Genomic DNA, 19,040 nt, shown 5'->3' on the forward strand with positions numbered 1-19,040 from the left:
CGTAACAGTCAGACACAAAATTGAAGAATATTTAAAGAGGCCTAAGCTTAAAAAGTTGTCTAACGAAATGCTTGAGATAAATTATGACCATCATGACCAACTTTCAAGATTTTTTTGCAAGAATTAAGTATTATTCAAATTTTTCTAATATTACTAATCATACATGTAAGTTTTATTTTTAAGTTAATATCACAAGCGATTAAATAATAGCAAAACTTGATTCTTTCTTTATGTTCTAAAAACCGGCCAACTTATATTTGAATTTTTGGATAAAATAAAAATTTCTTCCCGAAATGAGAAATTGTAAAATTTACTCAACAGAAGACTTTTGATATGCTCGGCCCTGAACTAAGCTTATGGACGCGGGTTCCGACCGATCACCGACCACCGACTCGACTCATTTCTTAGTTCGACTCCCGCTCTCTGTCGAGAGAGTCGTCATGTCGAAACACAAATTCAATCTCAAATTCTCAAGATTAAACACTGGACCGTTATTTGGAATTTCTAATGAAAAACTTTTGGATTATATAATAAATTAATTAAATACTACTTTGTGCCTAGTATTGTGATCGTTAAAATGTTTTAAAGACGCCTGTGCTAAAAAAATGTGACCAGACTATAAAGATTAGTATTTTTATTGAAATATTAATTATTAATGGATACTTTTGTAATCAAAAACCGAAAACTATTATTCTCTTCCTGCTTCTTCGAATCTTGAGTTTCTTTTGACAAAAAAAAATTTTGTTGCGTTATGGTGAGAATTTTATTTCATTTTATTTAATTTTATTTGAAGAAAAGTTTTTTCTCTGTGAATGGGGTTTGTGATACAAAAGTGTAGATAACTAAGAGTGATATGTATATATAAGTATACATAATAATGAAGAAATGAAATGAGATCTTGATACAACGCAAATACTGATATCGAAGGTACATCCTAGAAATAAGAGAAGAAGGGATTGGAAGGAAGAAAGGAAGAGTGAGAAGAAAAGATTGAATGGAAGATGAAGAGCTTGATGCTTATATCAACCTTGATCTTCGTCGCGGTGTTTTTGGTTCTTCTTTTAGCCACCACCGTATCGACGGCTCCAACAAGTACTGACCAATGCGATTGGACGGGAAGGTCAGTTTTAAATCTTTATCAAAAAATTATTTCAACCTAAATCTTAAATATAAATATATCTTGACAACAATTGGAGTTCATTTAATTATCATTATAAAGTCCGAATGGACGAAACATTAATCTTTTGCTCAAGAGAGTACATAACGGTGCATACTGTTCTTTTCTTAGTCAAGGGTTTGACTTTATTTAATCAAGTAAATATTTTCATATTTGGACAATTTTTTTTAATACGTATTGTAACTTTTGAAAAAGTTGAACATATTTTACGGAAAAAGCAGAAATTTATTCCAAAGTTTAACTTTTTAGTTACAATACTTACAATTCACTCTAGCAAATGATACAAATCTCGGTTTATAATGCGAAATTTTGTCCTATCCAAATGCCTTTTTATATAAAACGAAAATTAATAGTACGGTAAATGTTATCTAAAAAGTATTCTAAATAGCATGGAATATGTATTCTACAGCAAGTATTAAACGTAAAATTTCAATTGATACAATACGTTTTATTTTTCTGAAATTAATTTCAAATGAGTAGTTTCAATTGTAACTGCAAAATAATAGATATAAAAGGTAAAACCTAAAAACTTTGAATTATGGGAAATTACTAATGAAATTTCTTCTAATTATTTAGTAACAATTTAACTACACAGCATTCAGTTCTATACTGATTATTAGTAGAATTATCTAGCAAGTGAGTCTGTTTTATTAAAAGTCGATAAAACAGTTTGACTATTTCAGTATCGGTAACTAGCTAGCAATGATGAAATTCTACTCAAAAAATAATAAATTAGTCATATTCTCATTTCTCGCTAGACAAGGATGACAAATTTTGCCGCGAATATCATTGGCTGAATTTAAGATGTAAATTGTAAACAGCTCAAGACTTCTTTTTTACTATACCTATTACCGTCCTTGGCAAATCGAATGTCGAATAAATTTATTTACTTTATAGTTTTACTTCCGACGCCTTTCACTATATGGACTCGTTCGCAAAAATTACTCTTCGAGCAAAAATATAAAATAGAATAATCTAGAATCAACATTCTAATATAATTGGTTGAAGAAATAAAAAATGCCGTTTTTTGAATAAAATAACAAAAATCAAATCTGTTAAGGAAAATCGAAATACGCTAAACCTAAAAACAATCACAGGAGAAAAAATCGTTTAAAAAAACGAAAATCAAAAAAGGTAATACATAAATACGTATTACCTTTTTTGATAAACGAATTTTTTTCTGCACACTTACCCTAGTTTTTTAAAATAATTAGCTGAGATTGAAATTGATGACTTTTTTTTTAATACCGATTTCGATTTGTGTTTGCGTAAGGGTAAAATCGAACCCTGAACAAAATCGATTTTAAAAAGGCAGGATAATTTAATAACCGAGAAAGAAAAGTTGACTTTATTAAAATACGAACCAGTTATTCCACTTGAAAACCGGTTTACCCTCACAGAACAGCTCTCCTCTTTCTCCTACTTCAAGTCTATATGCACATATCTACTATATATATATTATATGCATGAATAACCGTGGCTAAATTAACATAAAAGAGCTAGGATCTTGTCACCTCACGAGGTCGACGATCTCTAAAATCCTTTATTTATCGATACATATATTTCTACTTTTAATATGCAAATTTTTTTTGAGATAAAATTAATGATATAAAACAAGTTTAATTTTTTGTAATTATCTGCTTGGACATGTAAATATTTAAAGAGATTGAAAAATTTTATAAGGTTACACAAATATTTTTTTTTTTCCACCTTGATGGAGAGAATTTAATATTTAATAACTTGAAATGAAGGATTTAAAAATTTATTTATGTTTCAGTGGAGGAAGCGGAAAAGGCGTTCGTCCCGTCTACTTGCGTTGTTCGAGGGGCACCGTCTCTTGGCGATATCCTCGTGGCGCTCTGAGAGTGGTTTTGTCAGGAGGTGAAGGATTTCATGGTTTTCATGCCTGTGTAAAAGTCTCTGGTCCAGCGAGAGTGTATTTGGAGGGGAAAACTTCTTTGAGACCTGTGTATTCGCCCAATGATGGAAAACACGAGTCCTATCATCGATGCTTTCGCTCGAATGGTCAATTGGCGGCTCTTTATGTCGAGGCTGATGAACCTTCGCCAGAGTATAAGTGGAAGATAGTCCAACTGCAATATGATCTTGAAAAGGAGGAGAAGAAAGAGGAATCTGAGTGTATGCCTTGTTCTAAAGAAGAATTGGCCAAGACTTACTGTCAAAGTGATCTTGTTGCGAGAGGAACCCTCAGTGCAGTGGAGAAGAAGACGGATCTAGATGACTTGGTTCTTAGGGTCACGAAAATTCTCAGTGACATCAATGAGGTATAAAATCTTTCTCTTCTTCAAAATATTCAATAAAAACTTATTTTCATTCCATACATTTCATATAAATAATTAAAAAACTGATTTAGAATAGAAAGTTTATAAATAGAAACATTTTCATTTTCAGGACAATGAAGTGGATACGAATAATTCACATGTCGGTAAAGAAGTTCGAATAAAAGTTCCAAGCAAGTGTGACGCTCGTCATGGACAGGGAGAATTTGTGATAATGGCTAGGAAGAGATTGGGTGATTTAACATTGGCTTGTGCTCCAAGATTGGAAACGTGGGCAGAAGCGGTGCGTGAAATGAAAACTGCCCCCTGTGTTCTTCGAACTTAGTGACTGCGGAGAAAATCTTTTTTATTAATTTACAAAAACTAATGGTAAAATAATCATATTATTATTAATAACATTAATAATAATATTAATAATATAGAACTTATTAATAGAAAGTGAAGATTTCAAAATATTTGAAAAAAAGCCATCTTGCTTCACTGTGTACATTGTATTCATATTCACGCGATGCGACTTTAGTGAAAAGTTGATGTTTCTAAAATAACTTCTTTTCAAGAAAATCATTCTCAGTCTCACATTTAAAAATTAGTAAAAAAAAATTATTACTTACGTATTTTAAAGTTATTTTCTTTATCCACTAAATTAGTATAAATATCAGCGTGATGTAAATAAGAATATATTTTTATGCTTGTACATAACTATTGATCTCTGAACTGTGATATATTTTATTATAAGAGATTTAAAGAAACGGATTTATTATCATATATATTTGTATAGATTTATCTTTAAAAGAAAAGAAGATAATAAAACTAAGATTTAAACAAACTTTTTACTTTTTTATTTCAATATTTTTAAGTTTTTTCACACTAATAAAAATATTTGCTCCAATTCCCATTAAATTAACTAATATACTTAATTTAAGATGAAACTTATTTTATTTTAAGACAAAATAATTGATTTACAAAAATATTTAAAGTCAAAAAATTTAACTTCCTACCATAATACAAAATAATTATACTAAACTCATTTACATTGAATAATTTTTCATTTATTTACATAATCGAAAATTAAACATTTTTACATTTTGCGCCATCAACTTCACGTATAATTTTCTAATGTATTATTTTATAGATATAATTTTTTCTCGTCATGAAAACATAAGTATTTGTAAAAAATTTTACAAGGATGACAGAATTTTCTTTTTCAACTTATTCAAAATAGTTATTAATAATTTAAGTCATAAAATAATAATTTTGCAATAAAATTTACAATTTTATTAAATTCTCAATATAAATTTGTTGAAAAAGACAGTATACATTTATGTTTTTAAATGCGTACATTCATAAATTTCTTTTATCACAAGTCTAAAAGCTAATTAAAGGAATAATAATATAACAACAAATATAATAATAATAATAATAATAATAATAAAACAATTTATAACGATTGTTGTACCAAAAAATGTTAAAGTAAAATATGTCCAAACTTGTAAATAGTGTAACTTCCTTTATATATACAATATGAACCAAGATCATGATTGTCTTATTGTATAATATTTATAGTTTATATAAAAATATCAATTTGAGATGAAGTGTGTAACTGTGTATCTATTTTCAATTAATAACTAAAACATTTGTCATCAGTTCTTGAGTTTGTTAATGTTATTAATTTAGTGATGAATTTTATATTAAATTCAAATTGTACTTCTAACCTTACGAAATCAGGAGAAATTTTTTGGCTTTTGTAAATATTTTACAAATTGAAAACAATGAGAAAAATATTTGATTTGTTATCATAAATATATGGATTTATTTGAATTTGAAATATAGACTTGAATTTAATTTCGATTGGAATCCCAATTTAGATATAATTTAGTTATCATACCTCCATAAATAAACTAAATCTTCAATATACCACCTAATTTAGTTTTGAAAAAAAATACAAAAATGCTTTTGTGAAAAAATAATTTAAAAGGACTTATAAAATTTGAACCTATGCATAAGGATAATTAGGACAAAGTGGTATCAAGAGGTCATCCATATTTGGAATGACGACAATTTTTTCAAATTCTCTTAAAAGTTTTGTTTCAATCCATTGCGTGAGGTAAACAATGTCAAATTTTTTTTCACCAAGTGCAGGTTTCGCAGTTAAACTTATCTTTGGAACAGGTTTGAATCCGTACCACAAGCGATCCGAAGGAGATGGAGGTAGGTTTACAGCTAAACAGCCCTGAATACTTGAAACGCTCACCATAAGTTTGATTTCTGTATTAGAAACTCCTTCCATAGCTCGCCGCACGTATGATAATTCTGTAGCCTATAATTTTTTATTTTTTATTAATATGAAATTTAAAAAGTTCCATTCTATTTATCACTTTCAAATCACTTACGCTTTGGAAATATTTACTAGATGCTAATTTATCCATCATGCTCAGGAATTTTCGACCAGAAGACTGAGTTGGACTGAAAATATCAAAAGTTTTTGTAAAAAATGAATTAATTTTTTAAATTAATAAAATTCTAGCAACTATGTTTAAGTGAAAGAAGACTCACGTCGATTCCCTTGACACACTGGGCGAAGCAAATTGTCCATTATCCTCGTCCTCTGTCGAAGTTTCGGGACTGTCTTCTACATCACTGCAGTAGACGGGAGATCGAGCTGGTAACGATTTATCTGATTCTGAGATATCGTTGGAATTGTTAGAATTGTTCGCGTTCGAATTAACGGAAAGGGAACCCGCCCTCTTCAACTTCATGAGATTTAACTTGGTCTCGATGGTCATAGTGAAGCATCCCTCGTAAGAAATATCTAAATCGAACCACAATCCCCTTCCATCCAAAACAGGTTTCGTTGCATTATGAATTACGGGAGCATTTTGTCCAATCATTAGTTCGGATACAAGTAAACTTTCCATGAAATACGGAAGTTTAATGTTGGAAAGTTTTCGTTGTATTTTATCTTGAATAACATTTATCATATTCGGACACTTGTGAAGGTCAAAAATTAATCGACCCAATAAAGCATTTATCCACACTTGGTCATTCAGCGGTAAAGATGAATTTGGCTGTACAAATAAAATATATTATTCAATTGAGAATATTTAAGATTAAGTTTAAAAAAAATTATCAACTTACTTCGGTATATCGACTCATATAGGTCATATACGAATCGGGTGAGATTTCAAAAAAAAAATTCGAAGAATTTTTCGTTTCATTTGGCAATGTTGTTGGCAACAAATTTTGAGATAATGACAAATCTTTAGCTGATGATATCGAACTTCGTTTACTTCCTAATTTTGCTGACAATGATAATTGTCTATACCAGTCTTCTTTTTGACGATCAGTTCTTGCAAAAATAAATATTTTATGCTTCAGATCTTCGAATTCTTCTTTACTGTCTTCGAAAACATCTTTTATCTCTTTCGATTGAGAAAGTTCATCGTCGGTTTCTTCCTCCTCGTCCTCCTCCTCTTGTTCTCCTTCTGCTTCGACAATAATCTTATCATTTTTATTTTCTGTTTGTTGTGTCTCGTCGTCGGAAGAATTTTTCAGAAAATTATATTCGATTAGAGCTTCTTTCAATAAAGTTATACAAATTGGGTACTTTTTACTCCATCTCCTGAAAGATAAATTCTATTGTAATATCAGAGAACAAAGTTGAAAAATATTTTCCATTAACAATACGTACCTTCTTCTAATTAAAGCCAGCGGAAGTAATTCAATTGAAGATCCAGACAAAGAATAAATTCGTTTCTTTGTAAATTTAACTTTATGATTCGGTTCGTCCCATACAGCCCTTTTGGGTATCCTTGATTTTGTCTCTAAAATTTGAAGAACGTCACCTTCTAATTTTAGAAAAACTGATTTTGTCCTTGCCACGTGATAATTTTCAGGCTTATAATCATACGGCAATTCATTTAACCATCCTTCAAATTTGTCTAGGACGGCAAATTCCTCCACTGCAGGAATTTCAATTATTGATTTCTTTTTTGGAGGAGTTTGTAAAACTTGTTGTATTTGACAATAAGTTTTTCTATAAGAAAATGAGACAAAGATTCCTAAACAAATTCCTTTTATAATATCAGAAACAGGAGCTATCCACAAAACTAACAATGTACAAATTAAAATAAATAATTTGTATAATAATAAATTTAAAAACTGTCGTAAAATATGTTCGATTTCTGTTGGTTCAGTATTTGTAGTTTTGAAAATTCGAAAACAAAAATCTTTAACATTAATTCCTACTTTTGAAATTTCCGATTCCTTTGGTAAATTAGTCTTGCTCACAATGTCTTCAAAAAGTTCAACAGCTTCCACACCACTTTCTATGGATTTTTCTTCATAAACTTTGGTTTTCAATCCAGTTTCAATTTCATGAAAAGTAAATCTAGAGGAATTAACTCTTCTTCTCAACAGTGGGGAAAATGATTCTTTGTTTTGTTTTTCGGAATTAAAGTCTTCTACAGGAGTGATATCTTCAAAATTCTCAGAATCACTAACACTGGCAACTTCTTGTCTTCTTCGTTTCTTCTTCTTCTTTTTTTCACTTTTTATTTCCGATATTTTATCCTCAAATGTCTTTGTTATCTTTCCTCTAATGTCTAAAAGCAATTTCCAAGTATCAGACGGTGGCATTCCTTCTGATAAATTTTCATCCATGCTGGTTGATCGTCGCTCCAGGTTGCCTTCAAAAGATTCAGAATCATCCAACTTTTTAATAGGACTGCACTTTGGAGATGCTTCTGACTCTTCCTCTGAATACAATTCTTCCAATTCGTCATCGCTTGCGTGATATTTAATTGAAGGCACCGAAGTAGTGATTGACTTTCCTGAAAATTACATACATTAATATTTCACATTTCAATTTTGTTTCATAATATTATATTTTCACACCGTCATTTCCACACTGATTAATATAAAATATAATTTACAATTTAAATATATTTTCTAAATAGAAAATTAAAAAAACTGTTTTAATTATTATTTATTATAGTTATGTAATTTCTACTTTGACGTTTCATATGCATTAAATATAAGGAAATGGACGTATGTTCGTTTAAAAAACTTAAAATATTAAAAATCCCAATAGAATGAATCATCCTCTACTTTAAACAAACGTTCATGATCTTTGCGTTTTTCTTGTTTTCTAAACAAATTATTAACTTTATATTTAGATTTAGATAAATTTAGAATACTATTAAAATAAATAAAAAAAATCTTTAATAAAAATAAATGCATTGTTTAAATACATAAATAAACATATGTCAAAAAAAAAATTTAAAGAAACAATCAATATTTGAAAAATAATAAAAATGTAGGTATTAGAAAAATATTACCCTTCATCATTCCTAGTGTAATTTTTTTTGGATTATTTTTGGAGATCATTTTTTAACAACTTTCATAGGTGAATATATTTCTTGTTTATTATTGAAATGAAATGTCGTCATATTTATTAACAGCTTCAGATATAGTCATTATCTTTATGACTCACTCTTTCTCTATCTATGAATTTCTATATTACATTGTCCTAGACGAAAGATAAATTAAAATTTTACGATTCTAGTATTTGTTGTTCTGACGGAGAGATAAGACTTTATTGCAATTTAATCATTATTATGCATAATTTAAAAAGGAGTGTTTATTGTGATAAAATAGAATAAAGGAACTTTTACAATTTGTTATATATATGTAAATGTTTTTGTTCCTGTTGGTAGAATGAAAGTTGTCGAAGCACCTTAAATCAGCCTGTCAAATATTTTAAAGGCCTTTCTTCAATACATACTAAGGGCATCAAAATGAATACGGATACGGAAAGACAGAAAGAAAAGGATGCAGGCAGCTTCTGTCATTTTCTTTTGCAAGCTTTGTTCCCGTATCCGTGTGAATTCTATTTAGGTCTTTGGCCTTTGCTGAATCCATAATTACTATCTTTTTCACTCTCATGAAATTCTGCTTTACTTTAAATCAATAAAATTCTGACTAAATTATCATAAATTTAAATGCAGAATATGAATTTACTTTAAATCAAACATAATAAATGCAGTGTGATCGCACCTATCTTTATGTTATAAAGGAAGTTCTACAATAGCCTCTAAAAAGCTAGTCGATTTTAGTCCATTGTGAACACAACCTAACAGCGTAACAGCGCATTTTTAATGAATCGATTTAGAAGATCGATTGTGAACAAAGTTTCAACAACAAAGCAACCTGATATACAATATTTTTTCCATTAATATATTTTATTTACAAAAAAAATAATAGATAATAGAAAATAGAATAGAAAATTCACCTTAATATCTCCTTGTTTTATCAACGCCAACACTATACTATACTGATCCTATGTATAGGTTATGTTATAGACTTCATATAAAAAAAAAATTTGTTCACTAAAAAATGAATCTTTATTTAAAATTAGGTCCACAATGAAATTAATTTTCTAATAACTAAAAAATTTAAAGTACAATATATTTGAGTGTTCGAAATGTTTCACATAGAATAAATATTGAAGTGTGGGTCCAAGAACTATAAAAAATGACGCAACTATTGTTACCAGTTGAATTCTACATTGTTATTGACAGTTTAATTGTTCTCGAAAAACGTTAGTGCAAGATTTTAACCAATGCAAAATTATATGGATAAAAATATTGTGGTTTGGAATGTTGTAAAGCTTAGAGGAGAACATATAACCTAACTTTATTAAAAATCTCACAAAAATGAGAATTCTAATTTTTGAAATGTTTCCAAAAATATATCCATCTGTTTTTACGCTTTTCTTTATTCTGGGCACTTTAGCAAACCAACAAGTTACAGAGGTAGTATATTGTTTCAGTTTCTTTCTTACTTTGTTAGAATGTATAAATTTATTATTTGTTTTTATCATATTGTTGTAGGTAAATAATTATTAGTATGTAACCTTGGAATAATTGAATAAATTTTATTTTGTTTTTTAGAGTCAGAGTACAGAGTTGACCTCTGAACATGACCCTCTTCTAATATTCTCCACTCTTAGTGGATCTTTTATTGGAGTAGGGCAAAGATCTGGTGAAATTCGATGGCGTCAGGATGACGGTAATTTCATTCAATATTCTATTTTTTAAATCTAATCATTTCTAGAGTATCAATTATTTTAATTTATTTACGTATTATAGAACCTGCAGTAAAAGTACCACACAGTATTTCCGAAACTTCTATGTAAGTACATTAAACTTACATTTTTTGTTATTAATTTAAAAGTTTGTAAATTGAAAGAATCGAATTCTTTTGTTTATTGAATAAGTAAAAAATTGTCATGAAAATATTTTCAGGCCAATGTTTCTACCTGATCCAAAGGACGGCACATTGTATCTTTTTGGTGCAGATTCTGAAGTATTAAAAAAGTTGCCATTTACAATACCGCAACTTGTGGCCAGTAGCCCGTGCAGAAGCAGTGATGGAATTTTATATACTGGAAGAAAAATTGACACCTGGTTTAGTGTTGATCCACAAACAGGCGAAAGGGAACAAGTTTTAGGCTTCAACAAAGTCAAAAACACTTGTCCCTTGGAAACTCAGGATGTTATCTATGTTGGACGGACAGAGTACAATATTATTATGATTGACAGTAAGCACAAAAATAGAAAATGGAATGTCACTTTCTACGATTATTCAGCTGCAAAAATGGAATCAGATTCTATCGAAAATTATGGTATTCAATTTTTAATTTAATATTATTTAAATTTGATATATTCCAAGTTCAATTATTTGATTTTATTCATGATTTACAGATCTTTTGCACTTCACCACAAGTTCAACAGGCAGAGTTGTAACTTTAAATAGAAGATTGTTGAAAGTTTTATGGGAATTGGATTTAGGAAGTCCTGTTATTGCAGTTTACACTGTGAGTAAAGACGGTTTAACTGCAATTCCATTTACCAGTGTAGCAGAAGAAGCTTTGGATAGATTACTCGATCGAGCTACTGCGAATCTCAATCAAGTTCAATTGTCGTACGTACAATAGTCAAAAAGAAAATACAAAACCCAAGAGTAATTTTCACTCTCAATTGATAGTTAATAAACTCAAACTTTCTTGCAGACAAACTCTTTATATTGGAGAACATACTCATGGTTTATATGCTCTTCCATCATTTGCTGATTCATCAACAGTGACAATATCTAGCAAAACGGCTCATTTACTTTTAGAGGGACCTCTCATTACGTCTTATATTTCGAATAATAATAATAATAATAATAATAATAATAATAACAATAACGAAATTCCTCTCCCTGGAGATCACGTGTCTACGACAAAAATCGAGACATCTGATAATGATTTTCAAAGCATTAATCCTGAAAAGAATATTATTATGTTAGGTAAGTTTGAAAGATCCAAACATTTTCGAAATACTATAAAATTTATAATTAAATAAGGAAATCGTTATTGAATAATCTGTTTTCTTCAAGGTCATTACAATGTGCCTGCCGAGTATAAGCCGCAGAATTCGCCTCTTCAAATTGCAGGACCTTCTCAAGCTGTTATTCCAGCGAGTTTACCTTTACAAAATTTCACCAAGACAATCGAAGACAACAATAAGGAATTTATAAACACAACAAATGAGCATAGAAATTGGCGTCGATCCATTGCTGCGAGTTATAATGCAGGAAAAAAATGGCTGAATCAACAAGAGAGTAAAGGATTAAAGTTGACATTGATAATTCTGGTCGGTTGTATAATCACAATGTTTTGGTACTTGAATGCTCAATTCAAAGAATTTCAGCAGTTATCACAAGTAATTATATCTTTAATTCCGAATTATCTTTGTAAAAATCAGATGTTATTTTCGATTAACAAAGCTAATTTTGATTAGCATTTAATAATGATTAGCTTTGTTAATCAAAAATAATTTGATGAATGAATAAGAAATTTCCTACGCCTAAAATTAGCAATTTGATCAGGGTTCCCGAGAGAGCAGTCGCACTGGTAGCAATGGCAAGAATGCAGATGTCTACATTCCTGAGGAAATTGGAGAAGGTTTGGTTAGAGTGGGAAAAATTACTTTCGATACTAGTGAAGTTTTAGGTAAAGGATGTGAAGGAACTTTTGTCTACAAGTATGTATTTGATTTGCCGTTTTTCCCTCTATTGTCTTTTAATTTATTCTTCATATTTTAATTAATTTTCAATAATTTTTTAAACAGGGGAGAATTTGATAATCGACCAGTGGCAGTGAAACGCCTTCTTCCAGACTGCTTCACTTTTGCCGATCGGGAAGTTGCACTGCTAAGAGAATCCGACGCACATGCAAATGTTGTTCGATATTTTTGTACAGAACACGATCGAATGTTTCGGTACATAGCTTTGGAATTAGCAGAAGCGACATTGCAAGATTATGTTGCTGGAAGGTACAACCGAGGAAAAATATCAATAAAGAATATTTTAAGACAAGCCACTTCTGGACTTTCACATTTACATTTCTTAGACATCGGCAAGTAATTTTAATCGTTAAATAAATTCATTTTTTTAATGATAATTTCATTCAAACAGATTAAAATAATTAAGAAGCGTCTTTTTTGCTTGCAGTTCACAGAGATATAAAACCACACAACGTACTGCTATCAGTACCAGGGCCTAGAGGAGAAGTCAGAGCAATGATTTCTGATTTTGGTCTTTGTAAAAAATTACAATTGGGCCGAATGTCCTTTTCTAGAAGATCAGGTGTAACTGGAACTGATGGATGGATCGCACCTGAGATGTTAAATGGAGAAAGAACAACTTGTGCAGTTGACGTTTTTTCGCTGGGTTGCGTGTTTTATTATGTTTTATCAGGAGGGAAGCATCCATTCGGAGATCAGTTGAGAAGACAAGCAAATATACTCTGTTGGTTTTTAATTTATTAAAATTCAGTTAATTTGTCCCAAAAATATTTTTTCATAATTACTTTAATTCGCAGGTGGTGAGAGTGACTTGACAGGACTTCAAGAAATTTCGGAAAATGACAAAGAAATTGCTCTTATTTTAATTCAATCAATGATAAATAGTAATCCTACAGATCGGCCACCAGCGACTGCAGTTCAAAATTTTCCCTTTTTCTGGAACTCGGCCCAAATTCTTAATTTCTTTCAAGTAATTTTCTTTTCATTTTTCAAATTTTTTATTGCCCTTTCTATACGCATTTTCAAAATTGAATTTTTTCAACAGGATATCAGTGACAGAGTTGAGAAGGATGAACTTAATAGTCCCGCTTTAAGATCATTAGAAACAAATAATAATAAAGTAGTAAGATCTGACTGGAGATCTCACATTGATGTTGAAGTTGCTACTGATTTGCGTAAATACAGAAGCTATCGAGGCGAAAGTGTTAGAGACTTACTCAGAGCACTTAGAAATAAGGTATTTGCATTAAGAAAATCAGAGAAGTATATTTTTTTTGTTTCAAAATTTGTAGATTATTAATTAAATAACTATTTTTTAAAATATCGTGAAAATTTAAATATTTTCTTCTTTTAGAAACATCATTACAGAGAATTAACGCCCGAAGCACAATCAAGTTTGGGTGAAATACCAGAAAAATTCACCGAATACTGGCTTTCTAGATTTCCATGTTTATTACCTCATGTGTGGTGTGCTATGCAAAAGTTTCGATTGGAGCCAAATCTCAAAACATATTATCATGAAAATTATGAGTTTCCATTTCAATTAGATGATCAATATTATAAAACAATTCAAACAGTTGAATCATTGCCCACGACACAATGGAGATCACAGAATTCTATTGACTGGAGTCCAAATAGAATGAGATTTAGAGGTCAAAGAAAAAAGTACGATGACAGGAGAAGAAAAGTTGAAGAACCAATAAAATGGGCACTACCACCATCAAGTTAAATTCATACATATATTTTATACAATATGTTACTTTCTAAGATTATTAATTAGAATTAATAATCGAAATTATAAATCAGACTTGTTATAGAAGTTTTCTATTTGAAAAAATTATATTTCTTTCCGAATTTTGGAAAACTTTTGGAATTCCTCAAAAAAATATGGTATTCTAAAAGCCAAATACGATTTAATGGTGATATTCAACATTTCTAATTAGAAAAATTCATAATTGTATATAAAATGTATTATACAAAAAAATCATTTTTTATTGATAAGTTAAAAGATTTATGCAATATAAATATTTTTGCATATTGTGAATTTATTATAATATAAATTTATAATTTATAAATTATACGTAGGTTGTATTGTACATTCCAATTGAATACAATCTTCAAAGTGATTTATGTATTTATTATGTGTGTTGTGTAAAAATCAGATAAAAATGTCAAAAAAAAAAGATGAAAGATAATATATATTTTCTAGCATTAGAAGAAAAACTGTTTGTGATATATTAGAAGTAAGTTTTAATTGCAGAATATACTAGTGAATTTTAATTGAATGTGTAAATTTGTATCGTGAGTGTTGATTCAAGTTTTCTTTACGGGGAAAATTAAAAAATTCCTCTTTCTCCCTTTTTTAAAAATCAATTATTTTAATAGCTTAAGAAAAATTTTGAATTATAACAAGTTTTATATGTTTTTATTGCACAATTTTTAATGGTATTAATGGATAAATAGTTTTACTTTGAAGTGTTTAAAATATTTTAAATAATGTACGGAATGAAACGTTTTAATAAATTAGAAACAAATGCGATTAATGATACATCAGAAAATAAAATCGTTTATTCAATAATTTTTTTTTTGTCTTTGATGTGTGATAATTACTGTAAAAAATTGTATTATTTGTGTGAGAGTGTAAATAAAAAAAATGGATTCTTAGTAGTAGTAGGTGTTAGCTTTACAATTATTGTTAAGTGAAAATAGATTTTACATTACTTTCTATACAAATATTAATTTTGTATAAAAATAAATAACATATATTACTATTGAAATCAATATCAAGACTTTTTATTATATTTTTTGAATAATTTATTATTTCTTTTATTATATATTAATTTTTTTTTAATAAAACTACAAAATATTGAGACCCTTATTTCCATAGAATTAGAAAATTCTTTAAAATTTACATATGTATAATTATAGTAACCAAATTACAAAATGTAATTATAATTTGGGAAATGTTTTTTTATTTATATACATATAATTTTTTAGGAGATACTATTTAGTCACTTTAGCTTTGGCACTTATCCAAGTTTCAATTGATTGATAATTTTTTGAAACAAAGAAATTAACTTTTTAGTAAATAATTGCAAATATTATTGCAGGTAATTTTCTTTTAAGATTTTAATGATGTTCGGAGGAGTAGAAGAATTAAAAAGATTATCATCTTTGGACAATTTGTTCTCAGCTTCTTCTAAAGGTGTAATTGCATGACAATTTTTACTTTGTGCATTTGCTCCATGCCTTAGTAATAATTCTGCAACTTTTGAATTTTCATTTCTTATCATAAGATGTAATGGTGTGTCTCCAGAATCATCTTTTGCGTTAATATTACAATTTCCACAATTTAAAAGCAATTTCACAACTTTTGTGTGATTATTCAAAGAAGCTAAGTGCAAAGGTGTTTGTCCTTTGCTTTTATTTGTGACATTTACATTAGCCCCTGCGTCTAATAATAATTGGACAATTTCAACGTGTCCATTTTCGCAAGCAACGTGCAGTGCTGTTTGTCCCTGACTGTTGCAAGTGTTTATTCCCAAATGAGGCTTTCTGTCTTCTTTGTCAAAAACCTCTTCTGCAGAAGCACATTTCTCACAAGTGCAGAGAGGATGACAAAAATTTGATTTCTGTTCCAGGGAATTTTTAAGTGGTCCATCCAAACCTAGATAGTATGAGACTAAACAGAGATCTCCCTCTGTCACACTTGAGAGTAGTTTGGTGATCTTATGACTATCATCAGCGGTGAATTCGGCAAAGTCCTGCAAAGTAATTATTTGTAAAATTTACAAAACGAAATGAAATTTAAATTAAATTGTTATTTATTACACTTACCACTTGTTTTTTTACTTTTGCAGTTTCCTTCACTTCAGATTTTATCGATTCCTTTCTTACTGGACGTGGAAGGAAACTTGAATCGTTACTTCCAGTTTTTTGCAACATTCTAGTTACGTAAGTGCTGTGAGAAACTGCGAGTGGAGTCAAACCTCTTCTATTTATTGCTTTGGGGTTAGCTCCGTGATCTAGGAGAATTTCGACAATTTCGCCATAACCCCATTTTGAAGCGTAATGTAGAGGGGTATCGCCCGTAAAATTGGCGGCGTTAACGTCAATCACGAGTCTTATTTGTTCAGCAAAATAAAGCAGAGCTTTGACGCAGCCCTCGTGACCATAATCAGTGGCGAGATGCAGTGGTGTGTTTCCCCTCGTATCAGTGGCATTTAAATCAGCCTCAGCGTGTAGCAGCAAGAGCAACGTGTTTTGATAGCCTCTTGATGAAGCACAGTGCAAGGGCGTTGCTCCGTCAGCGTCAGCATCATTGACATTAGCCCCAAGTCGAATGAGAAAATCAACAACAGCAACTTGACCGTAAAGACTCGCAATGTGCAGCGCAGTTAATCCTCTATCGTCCCTTGAATTCAAAGTCGGCCAATTTAAATGCGACGTTCTTGCCACAATTCTCTCACAAGTGTCACATGTACAGAGTGGATGACAAAGTTTACTCTCATTATTAATTGATTTCTCTTTCGTCTTAGACAATATACGCTTTATTTCCACCAAATCACCTTTCTTTATTCGATTCAACAAATAACTTAACGTCACTTGTTCTCTCTTATCCTCATTAACTTCAAAGTCCACTTCATCTCTATCCACATTGTCTGCTTCCGGCTGAGAAGAACCAGTCAAAACTCCCGACTTGACGTGCTCAACCGCCGCTTCCAAAGAAGTTATCAAAAATCCCGCTTCGTCAGCTTCATAAACAGAATTCGCAGAGAATCGAAAATGTTTCATAAAAGTTATTTGTGCCATCCAATTCGGCAGTCCTGATTTAATAACCAAAAATATTAAAACAGGTAGCAAATCGTCGGAAGAAACAGACGTTTCACCCTGAGAGATGAACTTAATCGCCCTTCTCAGACAGCCAATCTTTCCTAAAACTGTGTTAAAAATGTCAAGACGAGATAATTCCAATTTCCCTCTTGAAACACCGTCACAAAGATCCGATCGCACCCCAAGATCTTTAAGTTGCAGTTCATGAAGGTTCTTAATTATTTTATTCAAATTCGCATCCTCGAAAGCAGTACTGGTCGAAATTGATTGGGGAAGAATATTTCGAAGACTGTGAAGAATGTATGTTTCAGCCGCAATTTTAATTGTTTGAAGAAAATAACGACTGCCCGTGGTTCTTTCACGTAGTCTTGTGTCCTTTAACAGAACTCTTAAACTCTTCGCATAGAGAGAAGCAACTAAATCCCTTTGCAAATGCAGAGGTTTATGATCAAGATCATCTTGACTGCGACTAAATTCCTCAATTTCAGCATCTAAATCTTGCAGTACAGTTTTATTCAAAACTTCCGTCCAAAGTAGATCCTTCGATTCTCGTAGATTCGTCACAACTGGTACATGATCTCTAGATGTACCAGCACCTTGCTCCAGTGGATGATCTATGCACCTTGAATATAAAATACAGAAATTGTAAACAGATTATTTTTTTCATTCGTAACGACTATCAAACTAATTACCATATAACATATTTATGAAGATTTTCGGTGTAGAAAGTTTCCTCGAAAAGCATATGCAATGAACATGGTTTTGAAATATCATATTCAATTGTCAAGACTCGATTGCACAGTTTCACCTCTCTTCCAGTGAGCGTATGAAAAGATGTTCCTGGATACAATAACAATAATTATTTTTCAAGTTCAATACTGAAAATATCAACAATATCGCAATGATCTCGTAATGAATGTAATAAATAGAATTTATATTCTTTACCTGGTTTTTCTTCATTAGGTATTAAAATATGACTCAAAAAATCATCTTCCAGAAGAGATCCTCTAGTAAAACTACCGCATCGAGGAACGCAGATAATCCAACCTTCATTTATTGCTTTCTCAAAAGTTGACCTGTGCTCAGTTTGAAGTTCTTGAAAGAAGGGATTTTCAGACAAATTTTCATCATAATTTGCCTCCATTATTTTTTCAGCCCATGAATTATTATCGTTGTTGTTATAATTCGTCGAATTAATCACTAAATGTGTCGCAGAATAATAATTTGTCGCACCAAAGAGGCACGAAAAAATAATTTTCACATCGCGACACATGGAGAATAAATAATTAAAAATGTACATTTATTATCACTAAAATGCATTATTTTTCTTTATCAACAAACTATTATTATAACATTATTAATAATAGTTATATGCACATAACCTTAATTTATACAATATTTTTGTATAATGTTGATTTGAATCTTAATCATTTGAGCTAATAATGATAAAAATAGCTAAGATTTTAAAGAATAAAAGAAATTGTAAACTTTTATTTTTACATTCTTAAATTGTGCGTATTTGTAAGAAAAAATGGGAAAAATATTTTTAATAATAAATGCATAGAATTATTTTACCAACTGACGTTTAACATCAAAGGGTGA

At 30.1% G+C, this 19,040-nt stretch overlaps 4 protein-coding genes across 4 annotated transcripts; 2 read left to right on the forward strand and 2 right to left on the reverse strand.

Annotated features, from left to right (window-relative positions):
- The first annotated feature begins 396 nt into the window (after positions 1-396).
- On the forward strand, positions 397-4,303 carry LOC122500220 (meteorin-like protein). Its single transcript, XM_043609030.1, has 3 exons — positions 397-1,120; positions 2,955-3,462; positions 3,590-4,303. Exons 1-3 carry the CDS (start codon positions 1,002-1,004, stop codon positions 3,800-3,802), a joined length of 840 nt encoding a protein of 279 aa, XP_043464965.1. The 5' UTR covers positions 397-1,001; the 3' UTR covers positions 3,803-4,303.
- A 960-nt stretch (positions 4,304-5,263) lies between these two features.
- Positions 5,264-9,214, reverse strand: LOC122500223 (testis-expressed protein 2). The gene is made up of 6 exons (XM_043609033.1): positions 8,814-9,214; positions 7,166-8,306; positions 6,613-7,096; positions 6,031-6,542; positions 5,868-5,940; positions 5,264-5,794 (listed from the first exon to the last, which is right to left on the reverse strand). Exons 1-6 carry the CDS (start codon positions 8,860-8,862, stop codon positions 5,471-5,473), a joined length of 2,583 nt encoding a protein of 860 aa, XP_043464968.1. The 5' UTR covers positions 8,863-9,214; the 3' UTR covers positions 5,264-5,470.
- Positions 9,215-9,664: 450 nt separating this feature from the next.
- LOC122500222 (serine/threonine-protein kinase/endoribonuclease IRE1) lies at positions 9,665-15,386 on the forward strand. Its single transcript, XM_043609032.1, has 13 exons — positions 9,665-10,289; positions 10,428-10,545; positions 10,626-10,668; positions 10,782-11,161; positions 11,241-11,460; positions 11,549-11,826; positions 11,917-12,242; positions 12,409-12,563; positions 12,651-12,937; positions 13,033-13,329; positions 13,403-13,575; positions 13,651-13,842; positions 13,960-15,386. The coding sequence occupies exons 1-13, from the start codon at positions 10,191-10,193 to the stop codon at positions 14,332-14,334; spliced, it is 2,943 nt and encodes a 980-aa protein (XP_043464967.1). The 5' UTR covers positions 9,665-10,190; the 3' UTR covers positions 14,335-15,386.
- Positions 15,387-15,456: 70 nt separating this feature from the next.
- On the reverse strand, positions 15,457-19,008 carry LOC122500242 (ankyrin repeat domain-containing protein 27-like). The gene is made up of 4 exons (XM_043609090.1): positions 18,384-19,008; positions 18,131-18,278; positions 16,443-18,060; positions 15,457-16,369 (listed from the first exon to the last, which is right to left on the reverse strand). The coding sequence occupies exons 1-4, from the start codon at positions 18,736-18,738 to the stop codon at positions 15,707-15,709; spliced, it is 2,784 nt and encodes a 927-aa protein (XP_043465025.1). The 5' UTR covers positions 18,739-19,008; the 3' UTR covers positions 15,457-15,706.
- Between the last annotated feature and the right edge of the window lie 32 nt (positions 19,009-19,040).

This window comes from Leptopilina heterotoma, unplaced genomic scaffold (genome assembly GCF_015476425.1).
Source record: "Leptopilina heterotoma isolate Lh14 unplaced genomic scaffold, ASM1547642v1 Lhet_182, whole genome shotgun sequence".
Classification (NCBI taxonomy): Eukaryota; Metazoa; Arthropoda; class Insecta; order Hymenoptera; family Figitidae; genus Leptopilina; species Leptopilina heterotoma.